The following is a 14,347-nucleotide window of genomic DNA, read 5'->3' on the forward strand; positions in this document are numbered from 1 at the left end:
GAGCTGGGTGAGTGTCTCAATGTGTCAGTGTGGGCTGTCATGGAGACAGCTGCCAAAGGAAACAGCCTTTATGCTATTCTCCCGCTATATGGGAGAGAGAGCTGGGGAGAGGGAGCACGGAATAATGTGTTGCATCAATCAGTCTAAATGACTAGCGTATGTAATTAGCTAACAATGTTTGGTTTCTCTGTTTCCCTGAAGTTATTAGTGGTTCACAGCTAACCTTGAAGTAATTGGAAAGGCTTTGTTGATGTTTCCCTATCTGTATGTGACTGATAGTTTATTTTTCCTCTTTGGATGGCTACCCTCCTCTTTTATGTTAGTATTTATGAATTAGTTTCCTGTCACTTTACAGTACAGTCTAATACTAATTGGTGGTGAGATATATGGGTTATTCACATCCCACTTGGTTGGCATGTTGTCTTCCTTCCTTCCCTCCTGTAACATGACTGAGAATTGTCATAACTAATTACATGGTGATGCTTTGGTTACACTGCCGCACAAATTACACCTTCCGTGAAAATGGCATTCATTTAAACATACATTTATACACTAAGTCTGCAGCCAATGCTTCTCCTTGACATTTTAATTTGATGTTTCATCGGCAATTAGACATGCACTGCATGGCCATTGGCTAATTTTTATTTAGTGAGAATCAAACATTCACTTTGGAATCCTCTTAATTTGAAACAAGAGACTCAATGCAGGGGTTCTACCCTCAGTTTGTATTAATTATTAATAAGTTGGCCAGTGTTTTGAATGACTTTAGCTGTCATAGTGTTGATGACTGTTGTATCATATGCTATGGGACACAATCTGGTTGCCAATAGAAAGATGGAATGTGTTGTCAGAATGAGGATTATAAGCCATTAATGTGAGAAAAAGTCTGCTCCTCGTTGTTTGAATTTAAGAAAAACATCCCAAAACAAAAAAAGGGTAAAGCAATCTGTTACTTAGGGAACATCTTGGAATGTTTGCGTAGCCATTGCTTTGTTCCATTCACATTTCGCATAGCAACATTTTTTCATCTTTTTAATTTTCTGATAATCCCTTGCCTCTGCCGGCCACTTTGCTGGATAAATATCTGCCCGAGAAGTTAATTTAAATGACTTTTTGAGGATGGTGATTGATCCATTGCATACTAAATAACTTTCCCGGCCTTAGATAAAGTGCCACTGCAGAAAGAATAAGGAAATGTCATGAGCTCTCCTAAATCACACTGCTATTGTATCTATCTATTATCACTGTTTCAACCTAATTATGTAAGCGCTGCTCGTTCCATGGCTCTCACCTTTCAGAAACGGCAAACAGAATACTGAAGTCATAGTCAACATCACACATCTTATAATGAATTCATCATACTGTATGCCGTATACTTCCTTTATTCTCTGACATGTTATAGCCGTTTTTCAAGGACTTCTGGCTCATATCTAATATTTCAAATATACAAAAACAAAAAAGGGCTTTGTTTTTTGTTTTCTTTGGGATTGTCAAGGATCACTGAGAAAGAGGCAGGTTTTCTTTTGTTTATCCAGGAAGATCACAGCCTGGGTCATATTAGAGATGTTTACTCCTCCTGTCAAAGGATAAGTTGTAAATTTTAGCTCACAGGAAATGAAAGATGTAGTGGCGCCCCGAGTACAGACACCAAAGTAATGTCACCTTGAGTGAGCATTTCTCTTGTCTGGACTGGCAGGTGATATCAGAGGATAAACTCTGTTTTGACCTTGTGTTCACTCATCACAACAAAAACACTACAGAAGAACAACTCCCAAAAATGGAAAAAAAAGAAAAACACACCTGTCACATTTCAAATAAAATTGCTTCAGTCAGCTGATATCACCTGGGACGCCTGAAGATAACTGCACTTCACTCTGTCTGGAGCAATGGATGGCTAGGTTTGATGTTGACGCTGTTATTAAAAATGCAAAAAAAACAACACTAAACATATCTTCATTAACATTCAGTGCCATGAAGGTGTGATTGATTCCATCATCATCCAAGTCATTTTCAGCCAGCATAGGAACATCAAACACCATGACCTCTATTATTTCCCCTTTGAAAATGCATTCATTTTACTCGCCTCTCTGGCTATCCAATACCTTGAATCATTTCTCCTGGGAGGTGTTTTTTTCTAACCTGCTGCTTCTCTGCTTCTCATAAGAGCATGGTAACCAGCAATTCTCTCACACTGTATGTGGGACACTTGAGCTAAGAGTGAGACAAGGTATCTGGCACAAACTTCATCAGACTGTGCACTAGATTCAGCTGAGTGAAATTTAGACAGATGCCCCTAAAAGTAAACTGGCACACCTTATATTTTTCTTGATAAAATATGGATCTTTTATGGCACAAATCAAACTCACTCTTTGATACAAAGCACAGGTTTTGAGAAAACTGAAAATAGATTGATTTAAACATTAATTACATAGAATTCACATTCACAAGACATTTTTGATATGTTTACTCTGAACTGTTGGACTCCCAAAGTCCAATTAGGTAAATAGATCAACTTTATTCTCTACTTTATATGATTCTGAAAGGAATAGTTTAACATTTCGGGGAGAGCCCTTTGCTTTCTCAAAATTACATGAGAATATTGTTACCACTCGTGTGTTGCGTGAAGCTGAAGCCAGGAGGAAATTAGTTGACGTAAAGACTTCTAGCAGGAAGAAACAGCTAGCTTACATCTGTCCAAAGCTGAAGTACACTGTCTTCCAGGTGCTGTTTCAAAAATTTGACAAAATGTGACCCCTTCCTAGTCAGTGCTTTGACCGATGTTGGTCTTTTAGACAGCTGATGCTGTCCGTTTTCAATGTTCTTTCAGTCTCTTGTCCAGGTTCATTGTCTTTTTTGTCTACACAGTCCTCCCCACAGATGTGACATGGGGTGTGTGTAATTTACCACTTCAGTTCTTCACTCCAGGGAGGATCCTATATTTAGGGTGTGCCAGCACAGATTTTAAGGTGTTGAATGGTGTGTGGTAAGTGCTGATGCCTTGCAACTTAAAGACTGTGGGTAGATGTTCTGAAATCACAATGGACCTGTCAGACAGGAAATAAACAACGCCCTCAACTGAGCTTTCAACTGTAGTTGAAAACCTTACACTAATATTATGGGATATGTCTATGAGCATAGAAGACAAATACTCTTTCAGTAATTGTGAGCATACGTTATAACCATGTTTTGAAATTTAAGTATCAATCAGTTAGTGGAGCCTCTAAAGCTGTGTTGCAGTTTTTAGAGTACTAAAGTCTAACAAGTCAGAACACAAGCTCCTTACTTAGATGAATAATCAATATATTTCTGGAAGGGTGATTCTTCCTGACGCCTGCAATACTGTAGTCTTTGCAACTCAGGCTATTTACAATTACAGGACTAATTTGTAATACAAATTCAGATTCTTTAATAAAATCCCCCTGATTGAATGGAAAATAGTATGGATTGGCTGAAACTTGTGCAATGCATGTGTTTTGTTGCTGTTGCAATAGTGTGACCATCTTTTATTTACAGATTATCAATAGACAGACACTAATATTTTACTGTACTTGATTGTATTTTATTGTACTAATTTGTGTTCTGAACAATGGACAAAACCTGCAGCCATGACAAAGTGAAGAGAAGTGAAGGAATTGTTTAACGTATTTGACCTAATGACATTTTGGTTTGGTTAAAATCAAACAGGAATTTGCCTTGTTATAACCCTGACCCCTTAACATCACAGTATGTTGTTCAAATTCTCCCTGCCAGTCATTGTCAGAGCACAAACTCTGAAAGGGTTGGAAAGTTATGGTTTGTTTTCTCGTTTCTCATAATTATATTGATTATTCCAGTCACAAATGATTGATGTGAATTGATTGTGAATTCTGTTCCAGAGAGTACAAGTTTCAATCCCAATGTGTTTTTTGTTCAGAGCAGTGTATTACAAGTTTGTTTTCCGGACTGATTGACAAGTAGGTCATTTCAGGATTTTTAGGCACATATTTGTGTAAACCCTTTAAAGTTTTCTACAGACAGTCACAGTCTTACCTCTTTCCCCCTCCAATACAGATTAGGTTCAGAATTTATTGAACCAATTTTACCAACCACCAATCAAAATTTCCACTGGAGGCTATACAATTCCAAAATGCTTTCATGTTGGACTTTCAGTTTTGAGAATTTGGCAGAAGGTTGACTTAGCTATTGAAGCCTCAGAGAGAAGACAGACAAAAACGTCAAGTCCTGGCCCCACACACACTGGAGAGCATAGCTCCACTACTGAGTTTTGATCATGAATTAAAATGTTAGAGAATTGGCACATTGACCCTTGACAATTTGCATTTACATGCAAATCCACAGCTGGTCTGTAACAACAAGTATTCTTTTGAAATGTATCATGATACACAAGATTTGTGAGATGTGTGAGGCTCATTCTGTTGCACCCACAGCCAGGCCAGCTTCTCTGCCTCTCTGTGGAAGTCACTCTTGATACGCCACCCTCCAGAAATGAAGGCATAATGGATACTGCTGGAAGACCAAGGTCCGATCATTCTATGTAAAGTAAACACAACTCTATTCTATACCTATATTAAGTCTTACAATCCAACAAGTTTTTTTTTTTCTTGACATGTTTGCATTTAACTACCTTTGTGGTCTGGTATCATACAAGGGGTGATGCAATAACACGACATGGACATTATACCATTAAAGTAGGCCATAGTTCTCCATTAATGCAAAGGCTCATCAACAATTTGTGTAGATTTTGTTTGCTATACAAGGTTTTAATGATACAGGCCATGCACTGTGAGTACAATATCGATTTTGGTCTTGTTATTGGAATTGTTAACAAAAAGCAAGATTTAAAATATCACCACAAGTATTTAAAAAAAAAAACACACACACATTGCACCACAAACATTAGCAAATGTTGATGTAAATACAATGCTACTGGACACCTTTATAGCAGCTGATAGAATTTTGGTCAGTTCACAAAATAAACCTGTTCCCACTTTCCCCTATCCTGCATAACGTGTCAGTTTTATCCGCTGCAGTTTCAAGATGTCCCATTCTGTCGCCATCCTAACAGAATGGAAGATAGTTCAATTTTGTTTTAGGTATTTAAAGTATCAGCAGATAGTGACAATAAACAGAAAAACTGCTTTTTAATGTCCTGGTCATTCTGGACATAGTCACAGACCTCTGTGGACTACTTTCTACAAAACATCTACACCCCATGAAAAGTGTGTACAGTATGTTCTGAGGATTACCCAAAGAATCTGGGAAACTGTTTTTGAAAAACATGCTGCTAATAGGCAGAGTTGGCTTAATGTTACCTTAGGCCCTGGGGCTATGGATGTATGGAGGCCCTTCACAATATACCAGAGCAACATCAATTCAGAACCCTCTGTCACTGGACAGCTACAGATAGTAAATAAAGGTACCTCTTACCGTATTCAACGGAATAATGAAACTTCTCAGTATAAGAGAATGTGTCATGGGTCAAAGTCTTCCAGCTTTCATGTTGTCAGAAATGGGGCCCTTTTCAGTGTATGTTTGACAATATTGAGTTATTGAAATGCAAGAGAGTAGAATAAAATGTCCCCTGTGCTGCACGCTGTTGTCTTCTCATTTGATGTGTAGTGCTGTACATGGTGATCATCATACAAACGTCCCAATGTTGAGTTTGTTTCACACAAATACCGGCCTTACGCCTCAGGCTGTGTGTGTATACATTTTCAGGTTTAATAGTTTAGTGAGACAACATGACTTTTGGCATACCTTTTATTTTCCATTCTTATAAATTATAGTTTGCACTGTCTCAAATAATTCGTATAAACTATACAGTAAATAGGCATATAATGCATGGACTTCTAACATATATACCTACATAGCCTGATATTAAACAATTAAATATGAATCCATTGTTTCATTAAAAAGGATTTTTGTTGTTAAGGCCCGCCCATAAAAGCCAAACGCCTGGCCAATCACATTTCTCTGGCTGGGACTGACCGGAAGCAGGAAACGTCTGTGACTTACTTGACCTAACATTGTTCGTGACAGCAGTGGTGCAAATATACACTATTATTACAAACATATATTATAAACATGTATTTAGACAAAAATTGTGAGACCTATGGTACTCTGTCCAAGGCCCAAGGGCCCCATGGACTTATGCTCCGGTAAGCATTAAGGCACCATTGCAGGGATTTCAAATTGGTCTTCAATTCCTTTTGTAGCAAAAAGTTAAATTGTATCAACCCCCATTGGACTGGGCTGGCTGCAGAAGTTTAAGAGGTGAATCTCTTCACATATTGCCACATAGAACTAAACCATTATGCATGAGTCAACTGACTCTTTAAATTGGGTACTCTGCTAAGGTGTTGTGACACATGGATTATGCAGTGATATGGATGATTATTACAGTATGGAAGACACATGATAGTGGGCTAGAAACTGGATAGAATATTTATTCATCAGAAGTATTGGTGGTGGTTGAATTTGTATTCAGTAAAATTAACTTGTATCTGTGTTTACTAGGACAAACTTTGGAAAGTTACGTTGTTGTTGTTTAACATTGTATTTTTCTCTTTGACTAAGATGATTTTCTTAAAATGCTGTTTAACTGCTGAAAGAAAAACTTCCTTTTTGCATGTAAAATCAAAACGTTTACATGATGTCTCCAGGAGAAATTGGTTCCTAACAGACTTGTTTCTCTTTTGCATTTACTTTGCTGCAAAATTCAGTGACTTCAGTGTTGATCATCATTCTCACTCACCACCATCAGTATTCCAGAGTGCTGCTTCAGGTGTGCTGCAACCAGCAAAGGGCGCAAAAACAGAATGATCAGCAACTTAATCTCATCTCTAATCATGCTTGTGTGGAGTGGTAGGTGAATCGCATGAAAGTGATGCAAAGATGTTGCACCTATGTTTTAATGAGCACAGCTACTGTTTGTCATTTCAACCTCTGTAGAATTACAACAGGTAGAAATTTACACCAACATCACAATGTGCTTTCAAGTAAAAACAACCAGTAATTATCTGGCTTTTTACAGGCAACAAAGCAGCAGAGATAGCAGTTCATTCCATGGTCTTATTAGAGAAAGTTGTCCATGACAAAATCATCAGTTCCTTTAAAAACAAGGCAGCCAAAGCAACACTTTAAGATGTGGCCTATTTACCGGTATTGAGGATATGAAACCCCCCTCTCTTTCAGAATTCAGATCATATTAAATGGTATAACTGTGGAAATGTAGATCCACTTGTCAATAGCAAATATTTCCTGAGGTTTTAACATAGACTGAATGATAATTAGTTTCTCTTTGTTGTCCTTATCTCTTACCTGCAGAAATGGCCAATTTATGCAGCTGCACCTTGGCCAGGCAAAGTTGATGCTCCCCAGAGGAGAAAAGCAGCAATGTTTCAAACAATGGAAATGAACTCAGGGACAACTCAAGGTTGATTTAGATCCTGAGCAACATGGAATTAAATGAGGAACCAGGCCACACCGAGCTTGCCCTGATGTTGACACAGCTTCCTCTCAGAATTACTCTCATAGTGTACCTGCATCCCAAAGGAGCCCAATGCGTCACTGAGATCTGGTCAAGTGAGAATAAAAATGCAAATGTCATATTGTTGAAATGCTGACTGAACTAAATGTCAGTCCATCTTTTGAATATGAGATATGAGATTGATGTGGATAGGCCATTGAAGGCAAGTGTGATAGCTGCAGAAGGCAGGTTATACCAACAGCTGTGATATTTGAGCTGTGAAATAAGCCTTGCTTCTTTCTGAAGCATAAGTAATTATCTTGTCCTTTACAGAGATTATCCTGAAAACACCCACAGTCTGTCCTTTATTATATCTTGCGGCTGGATTTTCTCAAAACTATTGACAAGGTGCAACACAGGAGACAGGTGGCATTGTTTTTAATTATTGAAAATAATATGTAGTTCTGAATTTGCAAAGAGATTTATGGAGAACACAGCAATTTGAGGGTAAGAACCCCCAGCTAATCTTTTCATTTAAACATTTTCCACACCATCTTGCCCATCTGATCCACTTCTCCTTAAGAGTGACCACTTGTCGAGTTCTCACTGCTTTTACTACATCCAATCCAGGTACAATTTCGCCGATCTATTCACAATCCCCGGTTCACATCCACATGCATTAGGAGCAACATCCTCCAGCACGTTTTCCCTCTGATGCTGCTGCTCCTCTGTGCGCGCACATCAGTAAATGAATCACGTAGCACTAGAACAGCCCTTCTTCATGCGATCTTGCCAGACCTATTGGAGAACCCCCCCAAGGCAAGATCTGTCACTGTTCACTCATTTGCTGGAATACGATCAGAAACTATGGTATATGCACCAAGAAATAAACTGGTGTCTCTTATAAATGCTTCGAGAGGATTCTGGTCAGATCTCATTGCGAAGGGAGCAGGTTTCAACAGTTGACGCGGAGAGAACTGAGCGCAGTAAAAGCGATTAATTTTGATTATCTTGAATCTTCCAGCACCTCTTTTCGTATTTTTTTTTTCGGGCAAACGTTCACAGGGGCAGTGCAGAAGAACATTGTCCGAATGAGGAATGCAAGAGCACTGGGTCCAATTGGACTGCATTATGGGATTACTGGACTGATTATAGGACAATCATCGGGCAAAAGTCGCAGCCGTGCTATAGATGCTCTTGAATGACGGGAACACAAAAGGTTGGACAGGATTTACAGCGATATATGCTGCTTTTTTCCTACTTTGTGGCATGAGCAGGCTGTGCAACACGAGCGGAACCCATATGCAACAGTGTGCCGCACAGGAGAAAAAGTAAATGCATTGTGAATGAATGAATGGTTTCATCGGACAATGCTGCATTTTGAACGGGCATGTCAGTATTTGCTGTAGCCTAGGTGTAGATGTCGCATGAGGGCAATGCGCTTTTGTAAGCGACGGTCTAACCTTCACCACAGAGATTCAAACGCTTTAACCTTGGATGCAGTAGGGAATATTAATACTTTATAGTCATCGATTATTCATTAAGTCCACCCTCGTGAGGAACAAACAAAGCATTCTTCGTTCACTATGTTGAATTTGATCTTTTATTCATGTGTGAGGTGTCGTCGGGCGGTCATCTTTGTTTACAGAAAGAGTTCATCATAGCCGAACGGCATGTGAAAGAGGTTAAAATACAGATTTAGAGGCAATAAGGATTTACACATCGATTGAATACCCAATTAGTGTGGGATCGACGTCAACCACTTGCTTGGTTCGGGTTTAGTCCTCTAGGTTTGCCGTAATCAACAGGTTGAAAGTCAACGATTTTTTTCTTTCTGTCTGCCACTACCGCATATCCAGTTGAAGGGATGCGTCTCTCTGTACCCATTTTCCTTCTGCTGTGGGTTAAAGCCCTGACATTGAAAAATCTCAATTATTCTGTCCCGGAGGAGCAAGGACCCGGCACTGTTATAGGTAATATAGCAAAAGATGCCGGATATGGGCCCATGGAGAGGGGGAAAAAATCCAACTTTAGAGTACTGGAGAATTCTGCTCCACATCTGGTGGATGTTGATCCTGAGAGTGGACTAATCTTCACCAAACAAAGGATTGACAGGGAAACGTTATGCAGGCGCAACCCAAAGTGCCAGCTCTCCATGGAGGTGTTTGCCAACGACAAGGAAATATGCATGATCAAGATTGATATACAGGACATAAATGACAACTCGCCCAGTTTTCCTTCAGACCATGTTAATATTGATATTTCAGAAAACGCAGCTGCTGGGACACGCTACCCTCTGACTATTGCACATGACTCAGATTCTGGGGAAAATGGGATAAAAACCTACCAGGTCACGAGAGATGATTACAATACATTTTCTTTGGATTTAAAAGTGAGAGGTGATGGGACTATATATCCAGAGCTGGTGGTTCAGAGACCTCTGGATAGGGAGGATCAGAGTCATCACACCCTCCTCCTCACAGCAATTGATGGTGGGGAGTATCCAAGATCAGGCTCCATGCAAATCAACGTTAGAGTGACTGATTCGAATGACAATAGCCCAGTTTTTGAAAAATCCTCTTATGTGATTGATATTCTGGAGAATTCACCTCCCGGAAAAGTACTCATAGATTTAAATGCCACTGACCAGGACGAGGGAAGCAATGGGCAGGTGGTGTATTCCTTCACTGGATATGCATCTGAGAGAATCCAAGACTTGTTCTCCATTGACCCCAATACTGGCGTCATCAAGGTCCAAGGAGAGATCGACTATGAGGAAAATCCTATCATAGAGTTTGACGTACAGGCGAAGGATCTCGGACCCAATCCAATACCAGGCCATTGTAAAATTACTGTCAAAGTGCTTGATAAAAATGACAACTCACCAATAATAAGTTTTGTCTCTGTTAGGCAGGGAGCCATCAGTGAGGCAGCACCTCCAGAATCTGTCATAGCGCTAGTGAGAGTAACAGATAAAGACTCTGGCCGTAATGGTCAACTTCAGTGCAGGGTGTTGGGTAATGTACCCTTCAGACTGCAGGAGAACAATGATAATTTTTACACGCTGCTCACAGACAGACCCCTGGACAGGGAAATGAAAGATGAATACAATGTAACAATCGTGGCGAGAGACAATGGGATTCCGTCTTTGAACTACACTAAGTCGTTTACTGTGAAAATATTGGATGAGAATGACAATGCACCACGCTTTACAAAGACAGTGTACGTGCTACAGGTGCCTGAAAACAACATTCCGGGGGAGTATTTGGGCTCCGTTCTGGCCCACGACCCAGATGTAGGACGAAATGGAACAGTGTTGTACTCCATTCTGCCATCACATATAGGAGATGTTTCAGTGTACACCTATGTGTCTGTGAATCCCACCAATGGAGCCATATATGCCTCACGCTCTTTCAATTATGAGCAAACAAAATCCTTTGAGTTCAAAGTTCAGGCTAAAGATGGAGGATCCCCTCACATGGAGAGCACTTCAACCGTCAGGGTCAATGTCCTTGATGTAAACGACAATCTCCCAGTTATTATTTTACCCCTTCTGCAGAATGACACAGCCGAAATTCCAGTGCCCAGAAACGTAGGTCTTGGATACATCGTGGCTACAGTGAAAGCTGTAGACCATGACCATGGAGAAAGTGGCCATTTGACGTATGAGATCACAGAGGGAAATGACGACCACCTGTTTGAGATGGATCCGGTCGGAGGGGAGGTCAGAACTGCTCATGCTCTTTGGGAAGAGGTCGCCCCAGTGGTTGAGCTGGTGGTGAAAGTAACTGACCATGGCAAGCCCCCCTTATCTGCCGTGGCTAAGCTGATCATTAAGGCGAACACAGATCCGGCAGCAGGAGGGGGTACCAGCGCGAGCGGGGAACAGCAGCATTGGGATGTATCCCTGCCCCTCATAGTTACCCTCTGCATTATCTCTGTCATGCTCTTAGCAGTCATGACTGCCATCGCTGTCAAGTCCAAACATCAAGATAAGGAGACTGGGAATTATAACTGCCGCATGGTTGAATACTCCAATCCTCCAGTGGGGAAAGGCAAAAAGAATAGGATCAACAAGAGTGACATCATGCTAGTGCAGAGTGAGATGGAGGAGAGAGATTCTGCAAGCAGGATGAATGTGGTGAGCAGTCCTTCTCTCATCACTTCACCAATTTGTTTTGACTACCAGAGCCCTCTGCCGCTCACACTGCCCAGGTCAGAGGTCATGTACCTGAAAACCACCCCAAACAGCCTGACGGTCCCCAGGGCAGGTTGCCACTCCAGCTTTGCCGGGCTTAGCACAGACACTCCAGCGAATAGGATGTCGGTGATACAGGTAAGGAGGATGCCGCCCTGTGTTCTTTATCTGCCCTTTATTCTTGCTTATCTGCACCCGCTGCTTTGCCATACAAATCTGACAAAAGAAAAGTAATCACGTGAAAAAGAAAAACTCTGTCAATATGAGCAGACATCATTATCACTTATTGCTTTCTGCTTTGAAACTATGAAATATATTTCTGCATGACATGGGATCTTACTGCTGGAATGTATTCATGTGTTGTTGATTGCATTTAACTAAAGAGACCTTTTCTTTCTACATTTGAGAAATCAGAATAATTTTAGATAGTGCTCCGTCATAAACTTGCAAAGTGTACAGGTGGCCTGCATAATCAGTAAGTCCTCTCAGTTAGACAAGCAAACAGTGTGAGTCTTGAACAAGGCTGCTGTGACCCTGCCAGATCCACTGCTATAGAGTGAAAACAAAACCCTGCCTGAAATGTGGGATTGGACAGGTGTTTGAGCAGCTTGTCCGTTCACATTACTGAACCAATGTGCACCAGACAGCTAGATCCACACAGCATAACCTTACAATCGCATTTTTTGCTCCACACAAATATGGGCCAAATCCATCCATCCACATCCAAAGTTGGCACGAGAAGGCCATTAATAGGGTCCATCCTTGTCTTGTAGAGATGGCAGGGTATACAAAAGCCAGCTAACATGCTAATTTGACAGCATGGGCTTGTAGTGTTGTTTAGCACTGCAGAATTATCTGTTGTAAACGATGTAAATATCTAGGACAGTCTCACAGACAGTCTCATTTGGAGATGATAACACAGATGACAAGGCCTGGCACTGTCACCAGTCACTAGGGTATATGGGTGTGATCAACACAAAGACATTATTGTCAAGATAGGGGAAAGAGGATGCTGATGGCAGTGGCTAATGCTTTTCTCTTTTGCTTTGCCAAGGCGGCACATATGGTCACGTTAGAGATTTGTTCTTATCATGCCATCATCACTGGCAAGTGTTCTACAGATTTAATTGACACTAGTTATTATTGTTATAATATATAACATAAGAATTTGAAAATCTCTTTTTCTGTCTCAATGTCATGTCACTCAGGCTATTGTTGAAAATTGCATGAACATTTTAACATGGCCAATGCAAAATATTATTTCCCTTTTTTATTTCTAGACGGAAAATTTCCCCTCAGAGCCCAATTATGCTGGCAGCAGGCAGCCATTTGTTCAAAGGTAAGAGCTCTATCCAAAAGCTTCCTGACCAGTGCATTTAGCTTTTTCATCTTTGTATCAAGACTATGGCAATCAAATAAGAGCGCTCACACAGAGGTAATGGCAACTTGTGTTTTTGTTTTTTTTCCTCCATTCTGCTGCAGCTCAACATTTAAGGATGCAGAACGAGCAAGCCTCCGAGACAGTGGCCATGGTGATAGTGACCAGGCTGATAGTGACCAGGATACTAATAAAGGCTCACACTGCGACACGTCTGCTAGGGAGGCCCTCAAGATGAAAGCAACAGCAGTTAATGGGCAGCCTTTTGAGCAGGGTGAGTGGATGCACTTTCTTCCTGACATCTTGAAGATACTCAACTGACTCTTGTACCCCACATGTTTTTTTATACTTAATGCACTGAGAACATGCAGCTCAGTGGTGTTTAAGTGGAGGTCCACCAGCGCCTGGATACAGCCAACGCAGACAAATCCACACTGTAATCAGATGCAGGTCGTGCTACTTTGTACTACTTTACATTGCTGACAGCCTAAGGTGTGTTGCAAAGATGACATGAAGGCACCAGAGTGGAAGGTAGATGGTAGTTTAAAAGGATGAAAGAGTCCGTTGGTTGAAGAATGTTCAAACATCTTGTGTCTGATTTTGCCATCAAACAAACTCATATGCATGGCAAAGTGTACCTCCGTCTGTGTCTCTTTTGATCACGTCATTATTTGAACACAGATTCGTCGCATGGATGTCTTGAATGACACGACAGAGACAAGCGCGAGAGACACTTGCAGTGCAAAAATGACAGGTATTTCTAGTGCAACATGACAGAGTGTTTCCACCTTTTGATTGGAAAGATTTTCTCAGTTATTATCGGTTTTGCCGTGGTTACACTGTTTTGAGAGGAGCTTTGCTTTGCGACTGAAAATAGAAATGTTAAATTTTATTTCACAAACCTGACACTGCCAGGAGTATAATCATAGATGATTGTCAAACTGTTGAAACCTGGCTGACCTGATATGGACTGATATATTTAGCTATTGTGGATATAAACTGAAAACATGAAAGCAACTCTCACTGGTAAGATAAAAGATAATAGGGGACTTGAGTGAAGTGGTGTTTTTTCTCATTTCCGTGTGTGAGCCTTGCAAGAAACTCTGGCTCTGGTCATCAGGTCCCTATGCAGTACTTTCCACACCATTTACATTGCTATGAACTGTTTGTTTGTGGGAGCTCAGGAGGGCAGAGATGGAATCACTCTTGCGCCTGCTGGAAGAATGTGTGAATCTCTCACACTGTCTCACTTTTGTGTTTGCGTGTGTGTGTGTGTGTTTGTGTGTGTGTGTGTGTGTGTGTG

The 14,347-nt window shown here is 40.8% G+C and overlaps 1 protein-coding gene across 1 annotated transcript in view; it reads left to right on the top strand.

Moving 5' to 3' along the window:
* The first annotated feature begins 8,200 nt into the window (after nucleotides 1-8,200).
* Nucleotides 8,201-14,347, top strand: part of LOC117953011 (protocadherin-17-like) — a 12,275-nt gene continuing 6,128 nt past the window's right edge. Inside the window, exons 1-3 of the mRNA XM_034885708.1 lie at nucleotides 8,201-11,804; nucleotides 12,947-13,005; nucleotides 13,149-13,318. Of these exons, the coding sequence (XP_034741599.1) occupies nucleotides 9,336-11,804; nucleotides 12,947-13,005; nucleotides 13,149-13,318 (2,698 nt within the window). The 5' untranslated portion in view covers nucleotides 8,201-9,335. The remainder of the gene's footprint in view (nucleotides 11,805-12,946; nucleotides 13,006-13,148; nucleotides 13,319-14,347) is intronic.

Source organism: Etheostoma cragini, chromosome 11 (genome assembly GCF_013103735.1).
Source record: "Etheostoma cragini isolate CJK2018 chromosome 11, CSU_Ecrag_1.0, whole genome shotgun sequence".
Lineage (NCBI taxonomy): Eukaryota > Metazoa > Chordata > Actinopteri > Perciformes > Percidae > Etheostoma > Etheostoma cragini.